The sequence below is a fragment of the Asterias amurensis genome, chromosome 2 (assembly GCF_032118995.1).
Source record: "Asterias amurensis chromosome 2, ASM3211899v1".
Classification (NCBI taxonomy): domain Eukaryota; kingdom Metazoa; phylum Echinodermata; class Asteroidea; order Forcipulatida; family Asteriidae; genus Asterias; species Asterias amurensis.
In genome coordinates this window covers 18,847,119-18,873,703 of record NC_092649.1, presented here as the reverse complement: position 1 = coordinate 18,873,703, position 26,585 = coordinate 18,847,119, and the positions used below count along the sequence as shown (strand labels likewise).

At 39.2% G+C, this 26,585-nt stretch overlaps 2 protein-coding genes across 2 annotated transcripts in view; one reads left to right on the top strand and one right to left on the bottom strand.

Moving 5' to 3' along the window:
- LOC139954602 (uncharacterized) overlaps nucleotides 1–5,144 on the bottom strand; it is a 29,709-nt gene extending 24,565 nt beyond the window's left edge. The window contains exons 1-2 of the mRNA XM_071954490.1: nucleotides 5,005–5,144; nucleotides 2,844–3,490 (exon numbers count right to left, since the gene is read on the bottom strand). Of these exons, the coding sequence (XP_071810591.1) occupies nucleotides 2,844–3,269 (426 nt within the window). The 5' untranslated portion in view covers nucleotides 3,270–3,490; nucleotides 5,005–5,144. The remainder of the gene's footprint in view (nucleotides 1–2,843; nucleotides 3,491–5,004) is intronic.
- Nucleotides 5,145–6,105: 961 nt separating this feature from the next.
- LOC139954149 (UDP-xylose and UDP-N-acetylglucosamine transporter-like) lies at nucleotides 6,106–25,138 on the top strand. The gene is made up of 10 exons (XM_071953839.1): nucleotides 6,106–6,358; nucleotides 7,539–7,652; nucleotides 8,201–8,303; nucleotides 10,556–10,605; nucleotides 13,528–13,609; nucleotides 16,847–16,919; nucleotides 18,275–18,384; nucleotides 20,126–20,201; nucleotides 22,327–22,402; nucleotides 24,466–25,138. Exons 1-10 carry the CDS (start codon nucleotides 6,282–6,284, stop codon nucleotides 24,710–24,712), a joined length of 1,008 nt encoding a protein of 335 aa, XP_071809940.1. The 5' UTR covers nucleotides 6,106–6,281; the 3' UTR covers nucleotides 24,713–25,138.
- Nucleotides 25,139–26,585: the final 1,447 nt, after the last annotated feature.

The following is a 26,585-nucleotide window of genomic DNA, read 5'->3' as shown; positions in this document are numbered from 1 at the left end:
TCTCACTTGGTGTATGCATAAAATAACAAAATTTGAGCTCAATTGGTCGTCGAAGTTGCGAGAGAAAAATTAAAGAAAAAACACCCCTGTCACACGAAGTTGTGTGCTTTCAGATGCTTGATTTCGAGAACTCAAAATATAATTCTGAGGTCTAAAAATCAAATTTGTGGAAAAATAATTCCTTCCGACCACTTTGTTACTTCAGAGGGAGCCGTTTTTCACAATGTTTTATACTATCAACAGCTCCCCGTTACTCATTACCAAGTAAGTTTTTATGCTAATAATTATTTTGAGCCAATGGTGTCCAGAGCATTTAAACTGCATGGTATAGGCACTACTGTTAGTTTTTTGTTCTTTTTATTTTTGTCTTCTTCAGGAATGATGTTATGGTCCTGAGAAAAATAGTATGATTTTTTCAGCGCAAGGGTTGTTCAACGTGTTTAACGTGTTCAACGTGTTCAACGTGTTCAACGGTGTAGGCTTTATGGACTTTTCAAGCTATTTATGCATGGAATTTCATCTTTGAGAGGGCAAGGACCATTTTCATTTTGCAATGGGCACTTCCACTATAAAATCTGCAATAGACTGTGCAAGTCTCGCACGCAGCGAAAACGAGAACTTAATTCGAAAACAAGTATGTTTTTGTACAAAACCAAATTGTATTGAAATTGTTATTTGTTAAAAAATTCTTAAAGGTTATTATTTTTAACGTACTTTTTGTACAATTATTATTTTAATTCGTGTACATAATAATTGTTTTGTTTAAATTAACGTAAAAATTATACATTAATCGGGACGAGGATCGCTGTTCGACACTCCCTTGGATGGTTTTTCTAATACACCCCGTTTGTGAATCACGTCCAGTTGGTGCGATCATCACATAGGTTCAGCGATAATGTGAACGTCAATTGGGTAATATTCTTAATTGTTTAGAGTACACCGGAAACTGGAGGTCAAGTTTTTTTCTTTAGTTTTCTTCGTTAATTTGTTGAATTGATTTTACTTTTCTGTTTTTAATCACTTATTTTTACATTCCCAAGAACATATTCACTTTTTAGAGTCATAACTTATGTTAAACTAAAATTATCGACAGAACAAAATCTCCCCAACGTAAAACTCCCTTAGGTTGGGACCACAATGGTCCCGGAAGTTCAATTTCTCGCGAGACTTGCACAGTCTATTCTATACTTGACACTTTTGAAGGGGCACCAAGGTCAAGACCTGGGCCACTGGAGGTCATGGCCTCTATTTATTCCTGGCCTGTATTTAATCATAATTTGTCTGGGGGTTTTTCAAGGGCAAAAAATAAATCAAAAAACAGGTTTAAGTAGGAAAAATATCATGCACATTTCGCCTTCTCTAAGGTTTAAATAAAATCTTTCTTTTTTTATAAACTAGGCACCTATCATATTTTCTTTGTTGGGGGGAGGGAGCAGAGGTAGGGAGAAAACTTCTTTAAAGGCAGTGGACACTATTGGTAATTACTTAAAACAATTATTGGCATGATACCTTACTTGGTAATGAGTAATGGGGAGAGGTTGATAGTATGACACACTGTGAGAAACGGCTCCCTCTGAAGTAAAATAGTTTTTGAGAATAGTTTTTTAAAATCTTCGCAAATTGTAAAAAGGTTGGTGCTTAGGTCTCTACAATTCCTATAACTCTGCTGGCCAATCCATACTGACACGGTTTACTTTTTCCACTAAGTTCTATGGTCAAAGATCCTTCCATTTAAGTGCTCTTTTGTTATTGACTGACTTATTACTCCTTCATATTCTTCAAGCTGACTCTCTTCAAACTTGTAAGGGCTATTTTAAAGGGTGTATGTAACTTTTGTAGGACAAAATACACAATGTCCACAGATTTACACTAAACTTACACAGTTTGAAGATAATGATAGTAGAAAGCTTCCCTGAAATTATTACGTGCTGAGGTGCTGTAGTTTTGGGGAAATGAGTAAAACAATGTCATGAAAATAATTTTCGTCTCATGAGATGAAAATTATTTTTTCATTTACAAACGGATTTTCATGACATTGTTTTACTCATTTCTCAAAAACTACAGCACCTCAGTAAGTAAGATTTGAAGGGAAGCTTTCCACTAGCATTATCTTCAAACCCTGTAAGTTTAATGTAAATCTATGGACATTTTGAAAAAGTACCCAAATCCTTTAAAAGACTCATTTGTTTGAATCTTTATTTTGTAACTTATTGCTTGATATTTCTTGTCATTGTTTTAGTATGTTGTGTTGCGCACAAAGGCTCCAGCATTGTTTGCGACATAAATGTCTTGTATGTATGTATTATTTCATCTTATCATCGACATAGTACGCAAAAGAAAGTTAAAATTTTTCCTTTGTGCCGGTAAGTGTTTAAGTCGGGCTACGTCTCATCTCCTTAGATCTCAAGGGTTTTTCTTAGGGTCTATGCTGTTCCCAAAAACGCAGGCTTCTGCAATAGATATATCCTCACATTTGTAACAATTTCGTCTAGATGTTTACCAAGTGTTTTCGGAATGGTGCCAAATCTTACAAAGTTCCCTGGCCAGGTCTTGCTACTTTTGGATCTTTTCTTTCTCCTTCGAAGCTACCCTTAAATCTCCCGGCACAGCTATGTCAATGAGATGACACGTCTTCTTCGTCTTAATCTAAGACTACAACATCCAGATGCCTATTGTTCTATAACATGATCAGTCTGACTGTTAAAGTCCCAGAGGTTCTTGACCTGGTCGGTTTCTGCAACTTTCTCCCAAACATATTATTTGTATGATTATTATAAATATTTTTAAAATTCTGCGAGATTGATTGCAGAGGCTAAAAATTCTGAATTATCTGAGATACCTACCATTTCCTGCATCTGTAACGCCATCGACAAGAATTCATCGGGGTCTTGATTCGGCTGCGGCAATAGGGTAGGAGGCGCCTGGGCCTGTTGATAGTGCGACTGCAATGCACTCGTGAAGTTCTGCTGCGTAGTGATAGCATTACCAGCGTATTGCCACTGCTCTTGTGGGCCCTGTTGACTATACCCGTTATACCCGTTCCTGTAGTGGTCAACGGGTTGCACTCCTCCGTACGAGCCCCCACCGACCGACTGCGACGGCTGCTGCCTTTGTGGTGAAGGCCGCGCATTCGGGTCGTGAAACTCGACTTCTTCAAAGTTACGTCTGCCGCGACTCTGCGAGCCGCGGCTAGACGGTTGAGTCATGTTTGCAAGATCTGCTCCTGATTGGGATGGTGTGGTTTGCTTTGAGCTGGACCCACTTCCCATTATCAGGGGTGAAGTTTAATCTAAGAGGGTTTTATCAGCCGACCAGCATCATTTGCTGGACGGTGATAGCTGCATGTTGTAGAACGAAGCTGTTACAAACTCACTACATTGCCGTTGCTCTGATAAGATCTATCAAACTTCAAGATATGATGAACTATTTTTTTTCAAATGAGTCCAAGTTAATTCCAATTGAAAAGCGTCACATCATCATGGATCCAGACCTGCATAATGAAACAAAACGTTTAAGACAGAATGAGTGAGTAATTAAAAGCAACATCTTTGCAGAGATTGTTTGTTAGTTGATGATCTTGATCAAGGTGCTTTACAACATTGTTATCCCTGCTCATCAGGGCCCAATTTCATGACTCTGCTCACCTTATACATGTAATGGAAGCGGCGCTTGCAGAGGCAGGGAACCTCGCGCTTACGTCAAGCATATTTCACGGGTTAGCGGCGAGTTTTGGCTTGTGCGCGTGCGTATCATAATTCACCATTATTAGGTATTCTATGCTATATATATACAGCTTATGCAGAAATTTGGCTTTTGCACATAAGCGGAGAATGGTGATCATACGTAAGCGCAGTATTCCTGACAGCTGGAGGAGGGTTGCGATTATTGCAACTACTCTCTGGTTGAGACCTGATGTCCCTCACTCATCATAGAGGTCAACCCGTTCCAACAACTGTTGAAAGTCATTCGAAGATCGGTGCGTGGTGTGAAAATTTCAATGTCCATCAAGTTTTAAAATTAATATATGTTTGCATACTTCTTAAAAATATAAACAACAAAGAAAGGTAATGAGGACATCAGTTGATAATGATAAAAATGGCATCATTGCATTTTTTAAATTCAAAGAGAAAGGAATGGTACCTAGAAAACAAGACAGTTGAGGATATAAGTGTCATGTCCTGTGTTAGTCCTGTGCTGGATATCCATCAGGGGTCCAATTTTATGGCTCTGCTTACTGCCGAATTCTACGCTTACCTTATGATCACAATTCCCTGCTTACGTGCAAGCGCCGAATTTCTGTGCTAGAATGCATAGTAACGTGGAGAACACACACATAGAAGCCACAATTCGCCGCTAACCCGCGAAATACGCTTCTCCGTAAGCGTCGATTCTGTGCTTGTACCGGCCAAAATTGAGTTTGAACAGCAGTGCATACTATAAGTTATCACACAAGCGCGAGTGGAATACGGGACGGAGTTGGATATGGGACGCAGACGCGCTATATTTTCCGTATTTCCACGAGCGCGCGTGGCGGGTGACATAGAACACTCAAGACGCATGGTAGTGATATTAGCCGTGCAATATAGGTTTTTATCACCACTCCATTCTGCCAATCTGATTGGAGGATTAGCGCGTACTTGAAGATAAAGCATGTTGTACAGATACCTGTACTCCTAAACTATGCGGTTTTGATTCGCTATCGAAACCGCATAGTTCTAGGAGTAACAGATACCGATACGGTCAAAAGCAGTGTGACTGTGACCCCCTGTGTGGAGGATGCAGGAAGGAATGTGGGTAGGAAGGAAAATACACTACTTCTAGAAACTATGGCTCCCCCACGAGCCTTGGGCCTACAGTTTCTAAATTATTTATTATAGGTAGGAGAGAAATACACAGTCATTGACAGATCTGATGACAGTGACACCAGGCAGGATCTGTTTTGGTCACAGTAGAACCATGAACCTACACCGTTTAGTCAACGCAAGTAATAACCACACAACTTACCATTGTTTATACTTATAGTGGACAGAAAGTCATCTTAACGTTGCAATCGCTCTCAACATCTTCACCTGATCGCAAGGAGACTGATGATGACGGATCAATCACAACAGAATGCACATTCATCAGCGTCGTGTGCTGCTAGGTGACGTCTAACCAATAGAGGGCGCTGTTTACGGTCACCACTAAAAAACATCATCATCATCACAGTTTCACGTCGTCTGCTAATAACCTTTTTATTTTTACGGTATACCACTTTGTAGCCTTTTCTCATGTACCTTTTTTATACTAAACTGTTATGATTTATAATTCAAGATTATTAACAACTTTTAAACAGGAGCATTGTAATAAAGAAGGGGGAAAAAACACATATTCCATATATTTCCCCTGGGCCTGGTTTTTAACTTCCATGCTTTGTCTTTTTCTACCTCCATGTTTCGACCACCAATAGTGTGTAAACAAAAGAAAAATCGACTATTATTATGTTTATAATTGATTGGGCAGGATGTAGCACAATTTGCGCCCTCCATCCCCGGCAGCTTGACTTGAACACCGCAGAACAAGAAAAATAAACTATTTTATTGGATCACCTACTGAAGAAGCATGATCGTGCCTCAATTGAACCATGGAGGAATAATCCATGATTGAACAAACTGGTAAGTGTTTTCTTAAAGGGATAGGTTTTGTAGACAAAAAAAAAAGTTTGAATTGAGGAGGGGCGGGGTTGAAACGGGATTATTATTTGTTTTATTCATTAGATGTTGATGAAAAAAATGTCATTTGCTCATGTTTCGTTTTGAACTTAATAATTTGACTCATCAACTGAAATAGTTTTCCACCAGTTTGATTATTATCTCCCTCTTTTGAGGTACACTTTTTGCTTGTTTGTCTGGTGTTTCTAGTTGCAAAAGAGAAAATACAAAACACGCCTTGGGATGGGCAAAAAGTTGTGTACTATAAGTTCGTAGTATGGTTCCTCCACATGCACGGTTTCCCCTCTGCTCTATTTAAGATGTACTGGACGCCAGACTAAAAATGTGGCAAATTGTTTTGGTTGTAGTATTGTTTTCATAGTTAAGCTAAGGATACGTATAGGCTTGACAGTCATTCCCGTAGCTATCATAGGAAATAACTAAGTTGTTCGGTTGCAATGTACCACCACCACCACCTGAAAAATGTTGCGGGTCAGTTGATAAACGTCGTCTTTCTCTCTGCCTTAGCTTAAAAAAGAGTCTGCTTTTAAGATTTTTGAGTGTTTGAATTTGGGTACAAATATCGTCAAAATGATTGCGGTAATTGCAACTATTCTTGTATTTGTTGGCTGCTGTTCGAATGTGATATTCTTGGAGTTAATCGTTAGGTAAGTATTTCAAGTTTCAACTCATTCATATCAATATCATTCATGTTTCATGTCTACACAATCACACAGGGGCATGACAGTTTTTTGAGGGAGGGCCCAGCACAAAAACTTGCTAAGCACAGAATAGTATTGCCTGCTTAGCAGACACATGTTACAGCCATAATATAAATAATTATTTAATAAGTTTCTCTTGTTGTGGTTGTTGCCACACTCAAAGTTGCTAAATTTATAAACTTTGAAGCAAAGAAATTTGGCAAGCATTCTGTAAGTGTAAAGACTGTGTAATTATTGTCATGCAGTAATTTCTGCTTACAACTTTATTAATTGATTTTGGGGTTGAACAAAGAATTGACTAGAGTGGGATTCGAACCAACGACCTCCGGATTAACGTGCCGGCGCTCTACTAACTGAGCTATCTAGCCCTATATTGGAGGTGTCCCTATTTTGTCAATATCTTTGTGGTTTATATTGAACTTTATTAACACTACGGATCTATAGTACTACCATGACTATTAAAAAGTATATAAATAAGTAATTATATACCTCATGTATAGAATCCTCTTATCTGGTTGGTTACAAATGGAGTCATGGAAACAGCTATGCCCCCCTTTTCTACCAAGATGACGTCATTTGACATTACTAGTGACTATGCCCGGGGCATAGCATAGTCAACTGACTTTGCCCGCTCTGAAAAAAAACGCAACTATGATGTATAATGTTCGACTAGTGTTTTATGTCCTGGCGCGCGACCTTTCTTTGCAGACGACCTTTCACCGTACGTAGAGTCAGAGTGTTGTTGATTAGAAGAATCTTTATTCGGTATATAAAAGAAATATATTGACTGCTTAATAATCAGGGGACAGTTAAAATTATAGGCCCTCGGTGATGTCAAAACCATGGCTATGCCCTCAGCTTCGCTTTGGGCATAGTCATGGTTTTAACATCACCTTGGGCCTATAATTTTAAACTATACCCCTCATAGCAGTCAATATTTCCATACTATTAACATCAAAGGGTCATTCCGCGTCAAATCACCCCCCAAAAAGGCAATTTTTCTTGTGTGTAATTGGGCCCAGAGCTTCGGTACAAGTTTTATTATGATTATTATGCATTATTGTGATTACTTTAACCTTGTTTTTGACAATGAACTAATTAGTTACTAAATCATGTTTTTATACAGTGAGTTTCCAGGGAGTGGGAACTTGTTCACATTTGCACAGTTTTTACTTATCTCCGTTGAAGGCTTCATCTTTACAACACAATTTGGCACAAAGGCACCTGTTATCCCCATAAAGTGAGTAATAGTTATGTTTCTTGTCTTTTATCGGTGATTGCCTAACATCACAAGCCCACAGACGCAGGCTTTATGGTGAGGGCTGTGGACCCAAATCAACTGTCAGTTGCCACCTACTCCTGGGGCTTAATTACAGTCTGTAAGGATGTAGGCATTAGGTATAATCCACTAGGAGCTTGGCTGGTACAGCAGAATGCACATCATTTTAGCCTGGGCGACTAGTGTGACTAGTGTCCCAGGTGCGACTATTGATTGCTTAACTACATTCAACTACATTCAGTTGATCGTGCCGCAATGACTACTACAAAAATAGTCGCAACTACTACAAAAATAGTCGCGGCTACCTGTTTTATGAACCTATTGTGTCGCTCACGACTATCCATGAAAACATAATTTACTTTATGTAACACGATCAAACATCAGTGACACATTTTTTCAACCCTTTCGTTGTGATATTTGCCATTGGACCTGCGGCAAACATGCCGTTAGAAAGAAGTTGACAATTGTGTGAGCCTTTTAACAAACAATTTGTTCTTCTACTTCAACAGAAATTATTTTGTACTAGTGTTCTTTTTCTTCACAACGAGTATTGTAAACAACTATGCTCTCAACTTCCATATACCACTTCCTCTTCATATGATATTCAGAAGTGTAAGTAACAATTCTCGTTAATGTTTGCTGTTTAAAGCGCTGGGGTCGATTTCACAAAGAGTTAGGACTAGTCCTAACTTAGGACTAGTCCTAGGGGAAATTAAAACGATCAACTCGTCCTAACTCGAGATAAGACGAATCCAAACTCTTTGTGAAATGGACCCCCTGGACACCATTGGTAAATGTCAAAGACCAGTCTTTTCAGTCTTCCACCAGTCTTTTCGACATAAAACAACAAACCTGTTAAAAATTAAGCTCAATTGGTCGTCGAAGTTCAAGATAATAATGAAAGAACATATGTTTTTGTCACACAAAGTTGTGTGCTTTCAGATACTTAATTTCAAGACCTCAAAATCTAATTCTGAGGTCTCGAAATCAAGTTCGTGGAAAATTACTTCTTTCTTGAATAGTACGTTACTTCAGAGGAAGCTGTTTCTTACAATGTTTTATGCTACCAACAGCTCCCCATTACTCGTTACCAAGTAAATGTTTATAAATGCTAACAATTATTTTGAGTAATACTTATAGTGCCCACTGCCTTTAAAGGAACACATTGCCTTGGATCGGTCGAGTTGATCTTTGAAAAGCGTTCTGTAACCGTTTTTTTTATAAAATTCATATGGGTAGAAAGATGTTGTAAAAGTAAAACACAATGATCCACACAAAAATGCCTCTAAATTGCACGGTTTTCCTTTTATCTAGTCGACTAAACGGGGGTCAAATTTTTGACTCCCATAAATGGCCGACCGTGTTAGTTCGCACAGTAAAAGGATAACCATGCAATTTCGAGGCACACTTGTGTGGATCATCGTATTCTACTTTTAAAACATCTTTCTATACATATGCATTTTATAAAAAATGGTTTCAAACGCTTTTTATACTGCCAAATCGTTCGATCCAATGGGTGTAATACAAGGCATTACCACTACTTGGGTGTGATCCCTGGCTGTGCCATAAAGGACCACGCCTTTGGCTCAGACCCGCGGCAGTGACCCTGTCAACAAATTTGTATTCCCTTATTAATATTATGTAAAAAGTTGCCCTGTGAATATATATATTTATTTGCCACTTGCATATTGATGCAGATGACCACCAGGGTCTAATTTCAAAAAGCTGGTTAGCAGAAAATACTGCTCAACAAATTTTTTTGCTAAGCAATTTGTTAATTAATATTTTCTGCTAAATAGCTTTATGAAATAGGATCCTGGTGGTCATCTGCAACCAAATGCACTGCAAAGTAACAACAAAAATTAGTTGGGCAAGAATGTAAACTCTATTGGCTGGTAACCTGTTTTTGCTAAGCAAGATATTCCTGTGCTTAGCAAGATTTTGTTCTTAGAGGCTACGTGAAATTGAACCCAGACCTTATCGTGCAGTTTGAGTCCCAAGGAGGCCAACCATGAGCAGACCATGACAAATGGCCATCTTTAGAGCTCGAAATTAACACTGGACCACATGCCAGAGGCCAGTAAACTTATGACCGGTTATGTCCAACGATCTTGTGTTTTTGAATCATAACACCTCCTGTATATTTATTTTAAACTGAGTGAGATATATTGAGATACAAGAGAGGTTTTGCAAGCGTGCGGATACAGATACAGATATACAATGATCGTATCCGTTCACGTCAGTTGCGTATTGGATTTTGTTTTGCAAACTGTAGGTATGTTTCACTTGAGTGCGCTCACGTTCATCATGGGTGTTTTTCCAACAAGCATGACCTATACAGACCCCGTGTTTTATACACTGCATTTTCTCATCGTTTTGCTTGCAAATGACTAACAACTTTCCATCTATGTCAAGCACGATACCAGTGAAAGCAATTCCGTGGGAAAATGTTTTTGATCTGGGACGAAAACGAAATATAGAATCTGAAAAAGAGTTTCCGTTTTTCTACGACGTGTACAGTATGAGCTCCCGTATCCTATGCTAACGTGTATGCAAAATACGATAGTCGCGGATATATGGGTCACGTGAACACACAAAGTGATAAGGTATCGATATCTGTATCCATACACTTCAAAACCTCTCTATTGTTGAGTTGAGAAAGACAAGTGCGATCTTAGTGCATGTGGCTAAAACAGCTCAAATGTGAAACTACCCAGATGGTGGTCTTCTCATTTTGATTCTGGTCTTATAACAAATTCTCTTGTCCAGTAAAAGTATTTGAGCTGCAAGCTCTGCAGTCTTGTGGAATTTTTTTTCCCCCCTAAATTCAAGCCCTGATCTTGGTTATTTTTTTTTCTGACCAGGGGTCTCTAGTGGCGAATATGGCCCTTGGAATCATCCTTCTTCAAAAGAAGTAAGTACAGCAAATATATTTTTAGTATATATTTATTGTTACTTTACCTCATACATATTCATGACCAAGAGTTTGAGTTCTTACTGGTCCTTTCATCATCACGTGCCAAGTGCTAATTTTGATATTTACCAAGCGCGCACGCGAGTAATCACGCACATGGTTTATACCCATGACAATTAGAATAGTGCCACTTCAATATTAGTCGGTATTAGTATACACATATTGACTGGCAATGAGGTAACTAGTATACGTCTATTCCCACGAGGGACTTTGAGTGACCAGAAGAGCAACCTATTTCCTGAGGCTGAAGGCAGTATTTTCAAAGACTAGTGCCCGCTCGGGTACTAGTTCCCGCAAATCCTATATGGATAATTATTCAGCGCTTCAAAGTGCTGTTTCTGAAACAAATGGTTTCCGCACTGTTGTCCAAACATCTACAAAGAGTTGTCTATATTTTTTAGAAGTGTGGGGTGGACTTGTTATCCTTGCCCGTTTTGTGTTTATTTTAAAGTTAAATAAAATGACAAAGATAAAAGAGTGAGTGGTAACTTTGCTCACGCATTTTGGGGCAGGTGAAATCTGGCTTTTGCATTTTCACTCGGTTTCCCCTCATAAAATGTTATAGTTCAGGATTATTTGTGGATAATGCTACTGGTAGGATAATATCCTACCAGCATCATATTATACAAATATTGTGTAGAGGAAACAATCTATGGGTATGCTCAGACAGCGTACAAAGTTAGACCATGGTTAGACCGGAACTGGTTAGACCGGAACTGGTTGAAAGAAACGGAACACTTTTGGTGATTGTCAAAGACCAGTCTTCTCATTCGGTGTATCTCAAAATTTGCATAAAATAACAAACCTGTGAAAATTGTTACTGCCTTGTCACACAAAGTTGTGTGCTTTCAGATGCTTGATTTCGCAACCTCAAAATCTAATTCTGAGGTCTCGAAACCAAATTCGTGGAAAACTACTTCTTTCTCGTAAACTACGCTACTTCAGAGGGAGCTGTTTTTCACAATGTTTTATTCTATCAACAGCGACCATTACTCCTTACCAAGTAAGGTTTTATGCTAATAATTATTTTGAGTAATTATCAATATTTATCACTGCCTTTAACTTTCGAGGTGGTTGTAAAAAGTTGTTCCCCTTGCGTTCAGACAGCACTGAGTTAAACCCGATACAGTTTTTCTTTGGTTTTAAGAGGTCAAAGCAAGCACGACCCCATTACTCTAAAATCCAGTTTATTGTCCAGTTCATCGGTCACCGTGTGTTTACGGAAGTCAACGGGTCGTCTTTTGTGAGTTAAACTGGAAACTTGGTGTGGTCTTTTTTTATTCTGTCCACACACAGTGTTGAAAGACAAACCCGAAGCGGTCTAAAGATAAACCGCCTCGCTGTACGGTCTATCTTTTGTGGGTTGAATTCGATTCGGTCTAACTTTAGTACCAGACACACAGAGTTGAACTCGATCAGGTTGAACCATGAGTTAAAGGGTATACTTTATATGTACTTTTAACAAAAAACACAATGTCCACAGATTTACATTAAACTTTTACACTTTGAAGGTTACGATAGTAGAAAGGTTTCCTTGAAATTTTACTTAGGCCTACTGAGGTGCTGTAGCTTTTGAGAAATGAGTAAATGTAATAATTTTCCTACTCAGTTTTAGCATGTAAAAACGTATTAACCAGTTATGCTATGGTTTTGGGGATTCAGGGGATTTTACATGCTAAAATCATTTTGGTCTCATGAGACCACAATGATTTTGTGACTTGTTTTACTAATTTCTCTAAAACTGCACAACCTTATTTAGTAATATTCGAAGGGAAGCTTTCCACTATCATTATCTTCAAACCCTGTAAGTTTAATGTAAATCTGTGGACATTTTGAAAAAGTACCCGAACCCTTTAAACCGATTTTAGTTCTGTGTCTGAACGACCTCTATATTTGTTCTTTATTTGTTGATCAGTTCAGTAACACTACACCCATAAGTACCAGTATGTCTAGCGACTGAAGCCTGGTTCATACTTCCTGCAAATGCAAATGTGATAACGAATTTTGTCGCAGAAAAAATTGCAACAAATAATTTGAGACGGTTGACTTGGGAAAACATTTATGAAGTATGAACCGTGGTTTATGTTTTATGTCTCTTTTGATAGTTGCTCTGATCACAGAAGTGTCCCTTTAAATTATAAATTATAATCCAGGCACAAGCATGATAAACTTCTGGTTTTAAAATAGAATTCCAAGTTTTTGTTTTTTGTTTTTTTTCTGTTCAGTGCAAGAGTGTGCATTTGATATTAAGTACTTTTTAAATATTTATTTATTCTATTAACTTGTTTTTATTTTTCGAAGGGGGTTTGATTTTGCTGTTAATTTAAAGACACTGTACACTATTCGTAATTGTCAAAGACCAGTCTTCTCACTCGGTGTATCTCAACATATGCATACAATAACAAACCTTTAAAAATTTGGTCATCGAAGTGGCGAGATAATAATGAAAGAAAAAACACCCTTGTCACACGAAGAACTTGTGTGCTTTCAGATGCTTGATTTCGAGACCTCAAATTCTAAATCTGAGGTCCCGAAATCAAATTCTTGGAAAAATACTTCTTTCTCAAAAACTACTTCACGTCAGAAGGAGCCGTTTCTCACAATGTTTTATACTATCAACCTCTCCCCATTACTCGTTACCAAGTAAGGTTTTATGCTTAGTTAAAAATTATTTTGAGTGATTACCAACAGTGTCCACTGCCTTTAATAGTGTTGAAGAATAAGTGTACAGAACACAGACATGTCCACACAGTGACTGCCTGTTCTGATGGGAAACAGATGAGATCATGCTTTTTATAAGTTAACATTGCCATTTGTTTACACACTGAAGTGGTAATTACAAATATCTATTTTGTTTTTTAGATATGAAGTTCATAAGTACATTTCAGTTTTTATGATCACCATCGGAATATTTATCTGTACGCTCATGTCTGCTCAGTCAGTGGTAAGTCAGGAGTTAAGCCCGATTCATATCCGCTGAATGCAAATGCGAAACGATTTTTGACGTCACAAATTCGCAACAAATAATCTGCATCAGTTGACTCGTGCTCAACTCCTGCACAACTTTTGCTGCAAAAATTGCAAGGTGGCGTCAAAATGTTATCGCATTCACATTCGCAGGAAGTACAAACCAAGCTTTAGTTTAGTCATGAGGCAATAAGAGTGTGTGAGCCGTTCTTTAATGTCTGGTAATGACCGAGTAGGTGGCTGTTGTTAATGGTCCAAGCCAAAGGTGAGGTCCATCGGCCACCAACCAGGGTCCAATTTCATGGCTCTACTTACCCCCACGTTCTGCGCTCACGATCACCATTCTCCGCTTACATGCAAGCGTCGAACTTCTGCACTTAAACTGTGTAAGCGTAGAATGCCTAGTAACATGGAGTAAGTACGTGCACAAGCCAAAATTCCCTGCTAACCCGTGAAATGCATTTGAGTCATGAAGTTTAGGACCGGTCATTACCATACTGTGAAGATCCACGATTACTACCATTGATATATCTTAAACAACAAAACTGTTAAAGCCATTGGACCCTTTCGGTAAACAGTATTGTCCAAGGCCCACACTTCGTGTATCACAACTTCTATATCAAATAACAAACCTGTGAAAATTTGGGCTTAATCGGTCATCGGAGTCGGGAGAAAATAACGGAAAAACCCACCCTTGTATCCGCGCGTTTCGCCGTGTCATGACATGTGTTTAAAATAATTCCGTAATTCTTGTTAACGAGAATTGATATTGTTTTACTGTTTTCTCAAAAAGTAAAGCATTTCATGGAATAATATTTCAAGAGAAGTATTTCACCACTACCTTCTGTAAACCCTGTAAGTTATTTGTAAATCAGTGAACTTTTTTTTTCTTTTTTCCTGTACCGAAAGGGTCCAATGGCTTTAAAACGTCAGAATTTGTGATTTTCCATCGTCTTTGTTTCTTGAAACATTCTACTCAAGTCCAAGGGCCATTCCTTAGGTTGTTCAATTTTGGTGTGGCACCTACTCTCTTACTCATAGTAAACTGTATGTGTATGCATATTTTCAAGAACCAGACTATGAGCTTTGAAAGTGAATAGCACCATAAACAGAGAAATATTGTGGATGGTGTTTGGCTTTACGCTTTGCGTTATGTTGGGTTCATCGGGCATACCAGCTACCCTAAATTCATACACTGTCTGCGTGTTCACGTGCACGCTTGGTATGCACATTCATACAGCACCATCTGTCCTTGCCAAAAAGCTAATATCAATACGCCCAAAGAGCCAGTTGATATCGATGAATCGCTCGGCCATGCTTTCTACAATTTACATAATGGGTACGTTCGAATAGCTTTAACGGGGCTTACCCGGGTGAGCCCCCAGTGCCCTGCTTGTGGAGTGGGTCATTTGGGGGTGACCTGAGGTGCATGCCGTCACCATGAGAGGGCGAGTGTGATCGTTCGATTAGCTCTTGTCAGGGGCTCAACCGAGTGAGCACCGCGGGGTAGACCCAGGGAAGCTAAACGAACGCACCCAATACTAAACCCAAACCCTTGATGGTATAAACCAAGCAAATAACTCTTGATTAAACGTCACTTTTAAGGTCACTGGACACCTTTGGTAATTGTCAGTGACCAGTCTTCTTACAAGTGGTGTTTCTCAACAAATGCATAAAATAACGAATCTGGTCTCAGTTGGTCGGCGAGGTTGCGAGAGAAAAATGGAAGAAAAAACACCCTTGTTGCACAAGTTGTGTGTTTTCAGATGCTTGAATTTGAGACCTCAGCTCGAATTCAATTCAAATATGTATTTGAGTGGGTTTTTACTATCAACAGCTCTCCATTGCTCATCACCAACTAAGTTTTTATGCTAACAATTATTTAGAGCAATTACCAATAGTGTCCAGTGCCTTTAATTTTGTAGTTTTCAGAACTGCTATGGCCAAGTTCAGACAACTACCATTTAAGTCTTGTCTTACCTAGACTTCATGCTTAAAAAAAAACATGTGTTGCTAACCCAACATATGCACCACCAGGCAATATCACCCACTACTGTAGTAGTGTCTCATGGCCGAGTGGTTAAGAGCATCAAATTTAAGTGCTAGCGTTAAGTCATCGGTCCAGTTCGATCCAGGTTATGGCACCTTGTGTCCCTGAGCAAGATGCTTTACTGTAATTGCTTCTCTTTACCAAGCGGTATAACAATAATAATAATAATAATAATAATTGGGTTTTATATCGCGCTTAATTCGCCATGTCTCAAAGCGCTTCCAACATTATTACCCTGATCACTGGGCCATTTCAATTCTTAAACCATCTCAGCTCCCTGGGGAGTATACAGCCTGTGCTGCCAAATATGTAGCGCACTACGCTAAACCAACCACAAGAACCATCTCTGCCCTCCCAGGTACCTATTTACTCCTAGGTGGAGAGAAGCAATTATAGTTAAGTATCTTGCTCAGGGACACAAGTGTCACGACCGGGATTTGAACCCACACTCTGCTGAACAGAAGCATCAGAGCTTGAGTTCGGTGCTCTTTTATGCTCCGGCCACAACACCCCAATGGGTACCTGCGAGTGTAGAGGTTGATATTGTGTATCCACTGGAGCACCCTGGCAGATCAGGCTTGTGTACTCACCAGGGAGCTGAGAAAAATTAAAGGAATGTTCTTGGCCCAATAACCTGGGCACTAATAAAAAGTGCATTGGTTGGCTTGTGCGTAAAGCGCTCGCCTCTCACCAAGGTGACCTCAGTTCGATTCCCGGTCGGGGCCATATGTGAGTTGAGTTGTGCGTTAGTTCTCTGCTGTGCCACGAGGGTTTTCCAGACTATCCGGTTTTCCTCCCTCAGGAAAAAATCAAACACTTTCGATCTTGGCTGTGCTCCGTGGTCATAATGGGTTGATGTGGCTGGCAGCTGAATGCGCCCTTGCATGCCTGCTTCTCGAACACATTGTAGCCGCGTCCTTCGCAATTCAGCTCTAGCTGCGAGTAAGGACAATTAGCCCCACAAATTATATTTATTATAACAAATTATATTGGGGTATCATTATGAAATGCGCTATATAAGAACTAGTTATTACTATTATTATTTTTACTCAACAAATTGTCCTTGTCCTAACTTGGCCTGTATTATAACGTATAACACATAGACTTCCTTTGTTCTTAGGAGGATCTTCATTTTTTCTAAACTTCTTTTTGTCAATTATTTAGGGTGAAAAACATGCCAGTGATTCAGAGAGTGGTCATCAAACAACATCATATGACATCTTGATGTGGATTATAGGTAAGTATAACAGGGGTTGTAGCTAAACCAATTTTAGTCGTTGGCTTTCAGTCAAGAGCAAGTTATGCAGTTTGCGTCTCTTTTTCCCCGCTCACCTAAGACAAGCACCATTTTCACGATGATCCGGTTTCTATTTAGTTGCAAATATTTGTGGTCAGTGATCTTCATTAGTATATCATGATGTCCTGACAAGGAAATTGTGTAAGTCTTTGAGGAAAACTTTTAATTTTTATAAAGAGTGAAAAGGAACATGATTTCCTCCTGTCTTTGTGCACAAAACTAGGCACATGTGCCCGGTGCGCGCCTGGATTGGTCTATACCACCGAGTTCGCCCGGAAGCTAGAGGTACTTCAAATCCTATATTTGATTATAGCACATTTTTCGAATACCATTTTATGGCTGGAGAAACTTCAAGACTTTTGCCATCTACCAGGCAATGAAGCCCGGTTCATGCCACTTAAAATGCGAAACAAATTTTCACAAATTCTTCCCCAGCAATTTGTTTCCAAAGTCTACCGCAAGTTGGGTCCTAGTGCGGGTGCTGGCGCCTCGTTGCCTTGCCTAAATAACAGACAATTGCATGTTGCCGAAAAACCTTTATAGCATTTTATACCAGTAAATTTGTACAACAATAGGATAAAGATCTGTAATCGGGGGTTACAAAACAGCTCCGGGAAAGGGATTTTACAAAGCAAGTTTTCCAGAACCTGTTGTCACTCTTGTATGGTATGGGTGAAACTAAGTGTATCACAGTAGGTACCTGCTTCAACATGATACACACTGGAAATTCTAGGTGGATAAAAGCATTGACCATCCACACATCAGCTAAAATCCGAAGTTGTTTCTGGCATTAAAGACACTGGACACTATTGGTAATTGTAAAAACCCGGCCTTTTCACTTGATGTATCTCATCATATGCAGAAAATAACAAACCTGTGAAAATTTCAACTCAATTGCCGTTGAGATAATAATGGAAGAAAAAACACCATTGTCACGCAAAGTTGTGTGCTTTCAGATGCTTGATGTCAAGACCTCAAATTCTAAATCTGAGGTCTCAAAATCAAATTCAAATATTTTGGTGGAAAATTACCTCTCTTGAAAACTACGTTACTTCAGGGGGAGCTGTTTTTTCACAATGTTTTTTTACTATCAACAGCCTCCATTGCTTTTTACCAAATAAATAATTACCAATAGTCTCCACTGCATTTAAAAAGACACCTAATGTATGTCTGCCCCCCTCCCCCAAAACAATTGTGCTCGTTCAGACAAAATGAAGTTGTTAACCACCCACCTAACCCAAACATTTCAATACTTGTACTACAAGCTTTTCTGAACTATTGTCTTCTATTTATAGGTATATGTATGTTGACCTTTGCCCTTTTCATGTCTGCTCGGATGGGTATCTACCAAGAAGTACTCTATGCAAAGTTTGGGAAACATCCAAGAGAAGCGTTATTTTATTCAGTAAGTTGTGGCAGGTTTCTCTGACATTTGGTCTGCACCCAATGGGATACTTTGGAACGCTAGGTGGCAGCAGGTAAATTTCCATTGTTTACGTATTTCTGACCGAGAACAATGGATTTACCTGGTTAGTCTACTGCCACCTAATGTCCTAAAAGTTCCTCATTTTATAGAGCTGCCTAAACAGAAATATTACTTAACAATTGCCTGCTATGTAGAAATTAGTAGGAGGATACCAGTTACAAATTGTACATGTGACATGGTAGTTTGGCTGGTAACCTTGCTCTGGTAAACCTAGCCTTGCTCAAGGCAGTCGAATTATTCACTCCGAAAAAGACCGCCGCTGTATAAAAACCCACCCGTATTCACTGTGCGTAGCATTGCACGACACGATGCCCCTGTACACTATCCGCATGCGGAGGCCGTCAGGCCGACAGCCTTGTAGGGTCTGTGTTGAAGCCACTGACCTCATTACTATAATAAGCGAAGAGTTCCCACGGTCAGCTCATTACCATAATGCCCGCGAAAGACGAGACATGTTTACATCACACACGAGCATGATAGGGTCCAAAGGTCGTGATAAGGGAAGCGCGTGATTGGACGTCAAAATGAATAATTCATTTGCCTCACATCCTGTGTTGTCTGATAGGTCTGACGAAAGATATACATATTCATGGCTGCATACTAGCATATCCGAGAGCCCCCCCAATTTCGTCCACTATTGGAATTTTTTCAATACAACACATTAAAACGGGAAGATACAGACCCGACAAGGCTGTCGGCCTGACGGCCTCCGCATGCGGTTAGTGGTACAAGTGCGATGACTTGTGTGAACAGTATTCGTACGATGTGACAGTGTGTATACGGGTGGGTCATGCGGTGTGATCGCACACACCATGCACAGGGTATACAGGTGGGTTTACAGCAGCGTCTTTTCGGAGCGAATAATGCGACTGCCTTGAGCAAGGCTATGGTAAACCTCATTTTGTTGTGCTTATCTACTTGCTGTGCTTATGCCGTCGGGCAAAATGATGCGTACATGTACACTTTCTAGCTGGCTGCCAAAACATAAAGGTTTTGCCCGGCGGTATGCGCGCGAATCATGTTATGGTTTTTGAGTGGCGTCAAAGGTCACATCATATTTATAGTGCGCATATCCGTCACCCAGCTCAAGGCGCTGTAACATACAGTATTTCCTGCAAGATGTGGGACTACCTTTTCAATTATGAGACCTAATCCTTAGATAGCACCATATAATGTTTTACAAGATGCTGTGGCGCAATATGCTGCCAATCAAACCAAGAACACCGGGGTGAAACCCTTCTCTTTTTGATACGTGCACTGGGTTCATTTACGTGCATTCATAACACACAGGAACAACGGCTTTACGTCCCATCCAAAGGACAAAGCATCATGGTTAAGTGTCTTACTAAAGGACACAGGTGTCATGACTGAAACCCTCACTCTGCTGAAATTTCTTCCTTGATACAAACGGGATTACCAACTAAATTTCCATTTGCTGCATATTGCTTGTTACTGGTATTCAACTGTTGTTTGCTTATCCTGAAAATCACGTGGAAATTTGGTTGGTAATCCTGTTTTTTATCAAGGAAGACATTTCAGGCTAAGGAAATGTTTGTGGTAAGCAGCTGTATGAAATTGGGTCGTGGTTGCTTGAGTGAGGCATGAAATTGCCCTGTTGGTTTATCCCACTAAAGCTCTGTCATTTGATTGATATTTCTAGCATGCACTGCCTCTAATAGGTTTCGCTCTACTGGGGAAAGATATTTACAATCAAGCACTTTTATTCTCAACATCTGGTAAGTATCATAGCCTTTTGTTATATCACTTTATTAAAAGACAAAAAATATCAAAGTCTTATATAGTGCATGAATTTACCAACTAGGCACTCAAGACGCTTAGTATACACATTTATAGGCGCTTAGAATATACATTTATACAGAAAGATACGTTATTTAAGTTGTGAATTCTTAGACCCAATTATGTTGCACCTTATAAGGGTTTACAAGGTGTTACGGCGCATTCAGCAGCCACTGTCAGGGACACCCATGTTTCTAGGGGTCAACTTGATGACTTTGCTCATCGACCTAATTCTGCGCTCACCATTCTCCGCTTGCATGGCATGCCCCACGTTTTTCTGCACTACATGTAGCTGTGTAAGCAAAGATTGCCTAGTAATGTGAAGTATGCGCGCGGAGAAGCCAAAATTCCATGCATGACTTAAGCCCCTTTCACACGAGAGCAATTTAGCAACGGTCCCTTGCTAAATTGTAGCATGGTTGTAAGATTTTACAAAATGCACCTCGTGTGAAAGGACAATAATTTTTGGAGTGTCCAGGGTCCCTTGTCAAATCTTGTTCAACATTGCTACATTTTGTCAGAGGTCCGGACCTACGACAAAATCTTACAGTAGCAGAAGTTTTGACTAAGGACGTGGGGGCTACATCATCGTGTGAAAGGAATTCTTGTTTATTGAACGACGTCCCAGGTGAAAATGCCCATACAGCGCGTCCTATTGTTGGTGCTATCTTTTCCAATCAAGTTGATCAGGATTACCAATTCGTCATATCACTCTCATGTCGCACAATGGTTGTTAGTTTTTTAACTTTGCAGTGGGAAAGCTCACAAAATCAGTCACACATGGTGATAACAAATAAACAATCCACGCTTGTAAATTTTGTGGCAAGGCACCCTGGCTACATTTTGGCAGTGTGAAAAGGGCTTTAAGTGCAAAGTTCCCTGCTTTGGCAAGCGCCAATTTTAATGCCTACAGAGGCATGAAATTGGGTTCAGATCAGGAGAGTGTGGGTTTGAGTCCCGGTCTTGACACTTGTGTCCTTTAGCAAGACAATTAACCATTAAAACTTATCGTGGAAGTGTCGTGGCCGAGCGGTTAAGAGCACCGAATTCAAACTCTGGTGTTTCTGATCAGAAAGAGTGTGGGTTCGAATCCCCAGCCGTGACACTGTGTCCTTGAGCAAGACACTTAACCATTGCTTCGTCCTTCGGATAGGGCGTAAAGCCGTTGGTCCCATGTGTTGTGTAACGCATGTAAAAGAACCCAGTGCACTTATCGAAAAGAGAAGGGGTTCGCCCCGGTGTTCCTGGTTGTGGCTGCTTAATGCGCCGTAGCACCTTGTAAACCCTTATAAGGTGCTAAATAATTGGGTATCAGAATTCATCACTGCAATAACCTATCTCTCTGAAAGTTTGTATATACTCAGCGCCTTGAGTACCTTGTTTGGTAGATACGTGCGCTACATAAGACTTTGATATTATATTATTATCATTATTATGAGGGACAGGGAGATCTGGGACAACTCTACATAAGACTTTGATATTATGTTATTATATCTTTTTACATGTTTTACATACTGGTAACCACATTACTTTAAAATCAAAGTGAAATGTTTCTCAAAATGCTTTATACTATCCAAAGTTGCTGTGAGTTTCAAACAGCAAGTTTTTATTGCCATTCATTTTAATGGTGATTACCAAATGCGGGCTAGAATAGATTTTAAAATTTTGGTTCTGACTTTATTATCAATGTATCCATAGTATTAGCCCTATTTATCTTCAAAGCTTAGTTGAGGAGTTCAAAGCAACTAGAAATCTTGGAATAAATCCCTTCTGACTCCCCCAATTTATCAGAACCAAGTCAAATGTTCTCGCTCTTTCCAACATGCATCAGTTCAGTTATTGGAACAGTCTTCTAGAGGTTGTTTAACAGGCTGAGACATCAGAAAAATTCCAAACCCGGTTGAAAACATCTGTTTACTTTGTACAATAATTGTTGATCTCCCTTTACAGCGCATAGGGACCTCACGGTGATATGCGCTACATAAGAATGGTTTATTGTTATAATTATTAAATGTGCACCAGCCTTTCAGTAAGTTATTTTCTCGTTATTTGTCTTTATTTCAGAACCAATGACAATACCGATCTTAGAGGCTTCTGTACCCAAGATGTGGATTTACATGGCGGGCAGTGTCATAACACAATATCCTTTGGAACAAAATCATAAGCAAATTTATTTAGCCGAGTAGGGCGTATTAATTTTGCACAGGCTGCATACTGCCCACCAGGGAGCTGAGATGGTTTAAGGAATGAATTAAGGCCAAGTGACCAGCCGTTGATTTCACAAAAGTCTTCCTAACTTTGAGACTAATCTTAGGACTTAGGACGAGTCCCAACCCTGCACTGTAGCATGCAGACCTTAAGAACAATCCTTAGTTAGGACAAGTTACTCGTCCTAACCCGAGATAAGACGTGTCCTAACTCTTTGTGAAATCGACTGCAGGGGTAACAATGTGAAGCGCTTTGGGCCCCCCTCCGGATGTAAAAAGCGCTATATAAAACTGTTATTGTTGTTGTTATTATTATTATTACTACATGTTATTGGATCATGTACAGGGCCATCAATTATAAATACTGCAAAACACATTTCTTTGCTTAGCAAAAAATGAGTTCTGAAAATGGGACTCCAGTTGCGAAAATGTAAACTTTATGGAGTGTTGGCTGATAATCTGTTTCTGGTAAGCAATGTTTTTAAAACAAAAAATATTATTTTTATGGGAGATGGACTAAAGTGTATATCCTTCACTCAGTGATGATCAAGGTGCTTTAAAGCCATTGGACCCTTTCGGTAAACAGTGTTGTCCAAGGCCCACACTTTGTGTACCACAACTTCTATATCAAATAACAAACCTGTGAAAATTTAGGCTCAATCGGTCATCGGAGTCGGGAGAAAACAACGGAAAAACCCACCCTTGTTTCCGCGCGTTTCGCCGTGTCATGACATGTGTTTCAAATACATCCGTAATTCTTGTTAACGAGAATTTATATTGTTTTGCTGTTTTCTCAAAAAGTAAAGCATTTCATGGAATAATATTTCAAGAGAAGTCTTTCACCATTGCCTTCTGTAAACCCTGTAAGTTATTTGTAAATCTGTGAACTTTTTTTTTTTTTCTGAACCGAAAGGGTCCAATGGCTTTAAAGACAGTGGACACTATTGGTAATTGTCAAAGACCAGTCTGCTCACTTAATGTGTCTCAACATATGCATAAAATAACAAACCTGTGAAAATTTGAGCTCAATTGGTCGTCAAAGTTGCGAAAGAAGAAATGGAAGAAAAAGAACACCCTTGTCGTACAAGTTATGTGCTTTCAGATGCTTGATTTCGAGACCTCAAATTCTAAATCTGAGGTCTCAAAATCAAATTCGTGGAAAATTACTTCTTTCTCAAAAACTACGCTACTTCAGAGGGAGCTGTTTCTCACAATGTTTTATACTATCAACCTCTCCCATTACTCTCTACCAAGTAAGGTTTTATGCTAATGACTATTTTCAGTAATTACCAGTATTGTCCGTTGCCTTGAACATAAAATATATTCCTGCAAGGTGTGTGGGACTTTGTTTGAATTATGACACCTAGTTGGGCTAGTGATGCTGGTTGATAAGTAGGGGAGTGAATTTAGTCTTTTGCAGTATTGGGAAAGTAACCAGTGTCCAATATTGTTCTGTGGACCCCCAGGGGTATAAATGGGTACCTGCGAGGGTAGAGGTTGATATTGTGTATGAAAAAGCCACAAGCGCCTTACAGGCAGCTCAGGGACAAGGGAGCTGAGAAACATTAAAGGGATATTATTGGCCCAATGACCAGGGCACTAATGTAAAGAGCAGTGATACGGTTATTGTGAAATGCGCTATAATAATTTATTATTATTATTATTATTATTATTATTATTATTATTATTAAGCATGGGAGGAGGAAACCTAGTAGACCGGCACTTACTTACACTGACATTCTTAAAATGGACACGGGAGTTGAATCAGCAGATTTCAAGTCAGCAATGGGGGACAGAAAGGATTGGGGAGCCATCGTGATTTGAGGATATCACTTGACTTAAGCAAGCAGCAAGGAAAGAAAGTAAGACATAAGTAAGGCGTTAGTTCTTGAGGATTGAATTCTAGGGGTGAGTGGGTTGTAATTTCTAGTGGTGACAGCTGTGGGGTCTCTTAATCAAGATCAAGTGTGTCTTCCTTAACCAGATGTCTCTTTACGTATGTCTGCATCCGTGGTGTCTTCATCTTGACCACAGAGTGTCCGTCCCTCATCGTCACTCTCATCGTTACACTCAGGAAGTTCTTCAGTTTAGTCTTCTCCATCTTGTACTTCCGCAACCCTTTCACCGTGTACCACTGGTTGGGCACGGCTTTCGTCTTCACGGGAATCTTCCTGTTCACCGGCGTGTTCCACAAGATGAGAGATTTTCTTGTACCCCCGAGCAAGACTAAGAAAGTGGAATAAAATAAAAAACGGTTGACTTTGTGAAAGGGACACATTGCCTTGGATCGGGTGAGTTGGTCCATAAAAAAGTATTTGTAACCATATTTTTTTAAATCAATATGGTTAGAAAGATGTTTTAATAGTAGAATATTATGATCCACACAAATATGTCTCGAAATTGGGTGGTTTTCCTTTTAATTTTGCGAACTAACACAGTCGGCCATTTTGTGGACTCCAAAAAAACGGCATGCGGTGTTAGTTCACAACGTATAAGAAAAACCACGCAATGTTGAGACATATTTGTTTGGATCATTATATTCTACTTTTCAAACATCTTCTAACCATATGCATTTCATAACAATTGATTTAAAACGCTTTTCGTGGACCAACTCGCCCGATCCAAGGCAATGTGTCCCTTTAAAGGGTGTGGGTACTCTTTGTAGCACAGAACACACTGTCTACAGATTTACATTAAACTTACATGGTTTAAGGATAATGATAGTAGAAAGCTTCCCTTCAAATATTACTGGCCGAGGTGCTGTAGTTTTTGAGAAATGAGAAGAAAAAAATGTCACAACCAAAAAACTCGTCTCAGGAGACAAACATTATTTTAGTATTAACCAATCCAGTATTGGTATTTGATATCATTACTGGTAAATACATTTATAAATGATAAAATAATATTTTTCGTGAGATGTTTTTACTTATTTCTCAAAAACTACAGCACCTCAGCTGGTAATATTTTAAGGGAAGCTTTCTACCATCATTATCTTCAAACCGTGTTAGTTTAATGTTCATCTGTGGACACTGTGTTTTGTGTCCTACAAAAAAAATACCAAAACTTTTTAAAGGGTAAGTATACTTTGATTTTGTTTTAATCCTATATAGATATAGATATATTACAAAATAAAACTAACCTGTGAAAGGCTCATTTCAAAAGGTGTTCTCGTTTTTGAGATGTTGCCGAAAATCTGGAGCGATTTTGTCCATGCAGGAAAACAAATGCAAGATTCAAATTTGGGGGGGGGGGATAAAAAATATATATGTTTTTCATAACCACAATATACTGTCAAAAGCTGCTGTATTTCTAACCAAGTAATGTTTTAATTGCTATTAATTTTAAGAGTGATTGCCAAATGTATACCTTCCCTTTAATGGCACTGGACGGTTAGCAGACAAATTTATTTGGAAACTAGCAATGGGGAGCTGTTGAGTGTATAAAACATTGTGAGAAACAGCTCCCTCTGAAGAAATGTAGTTTTTGAGAAAGAGGTAATTTCTTACTCCAAAAACAAAATACTTCAGGGCTGAAGGCTTTCTTAGGCATCTGAAATCACACAAATTTGTGCAACAAGGGTGCTTTTGGGTTTTTCTCTTGCAACTTCAATTGGGTCTAAATTTTCAAAGATTTGCTGTTTTTGTTGGAATACACCAAGTGAGAATACTGGTCTTTGACAATTACCAAACATGTCCGGTGCCTTTTATCAACCAAAAAAAAAAAAAAGTAATTTTGGGGCAAATTATTTTTAAATGTGTAAAAAGCATTCCTTTGTATCTTGTGTTGTTAAAGGCAGTGGACACTATTGGTAAGAACTCAAAATAGTTATTAGCAATAAAACGTTACTTGGTAACACGGAATGGGGAGCTGTTGATGGTAGAAAACATTGTAAGAAACGGCTCCCTCTGAAGTAACGTAGTTTTCGAGAAAGAAGTTATTTTCCACAAATTTGATTTTGAGACCTCGAGTTTAGAATTTGAGGTCTCAAAATCAAGCATCTGAAAGCACACAACTTTATGTGACATGAGTGTTTTTTCTTTCATAGTTATCTTGCAACTCCGACGACCAATCGAGCTCAAATTTTCACAGGTTTGTTATTTTATGCATGTGTTAAGA

Bases quoted from the DNA above. Each gene is read 5' to 3' on its own strand.
- LOC139954149 (XM_071953839.1), top strand. From the start codon at position 6,282: ATGATTGCGGTAATTGCAACTATTCTTGTATTTGTTGGCTGCTGTTCG. The intron at 6,359-7,538 runs GTAAGTATTTCA...GTTTTTATACAG, and splicing joins TTCTTGGAGTTAATCGTTAG to TGAGTTTCCAGGGAGTGGGA. The intron at 10,606-13,527 runs GTAAGTACAGCA...TTTGTTTTTTAG, and splicing joins ATCATCCTTCTTCAAAAGAA to ATATGAAGTTCATAAGTACA.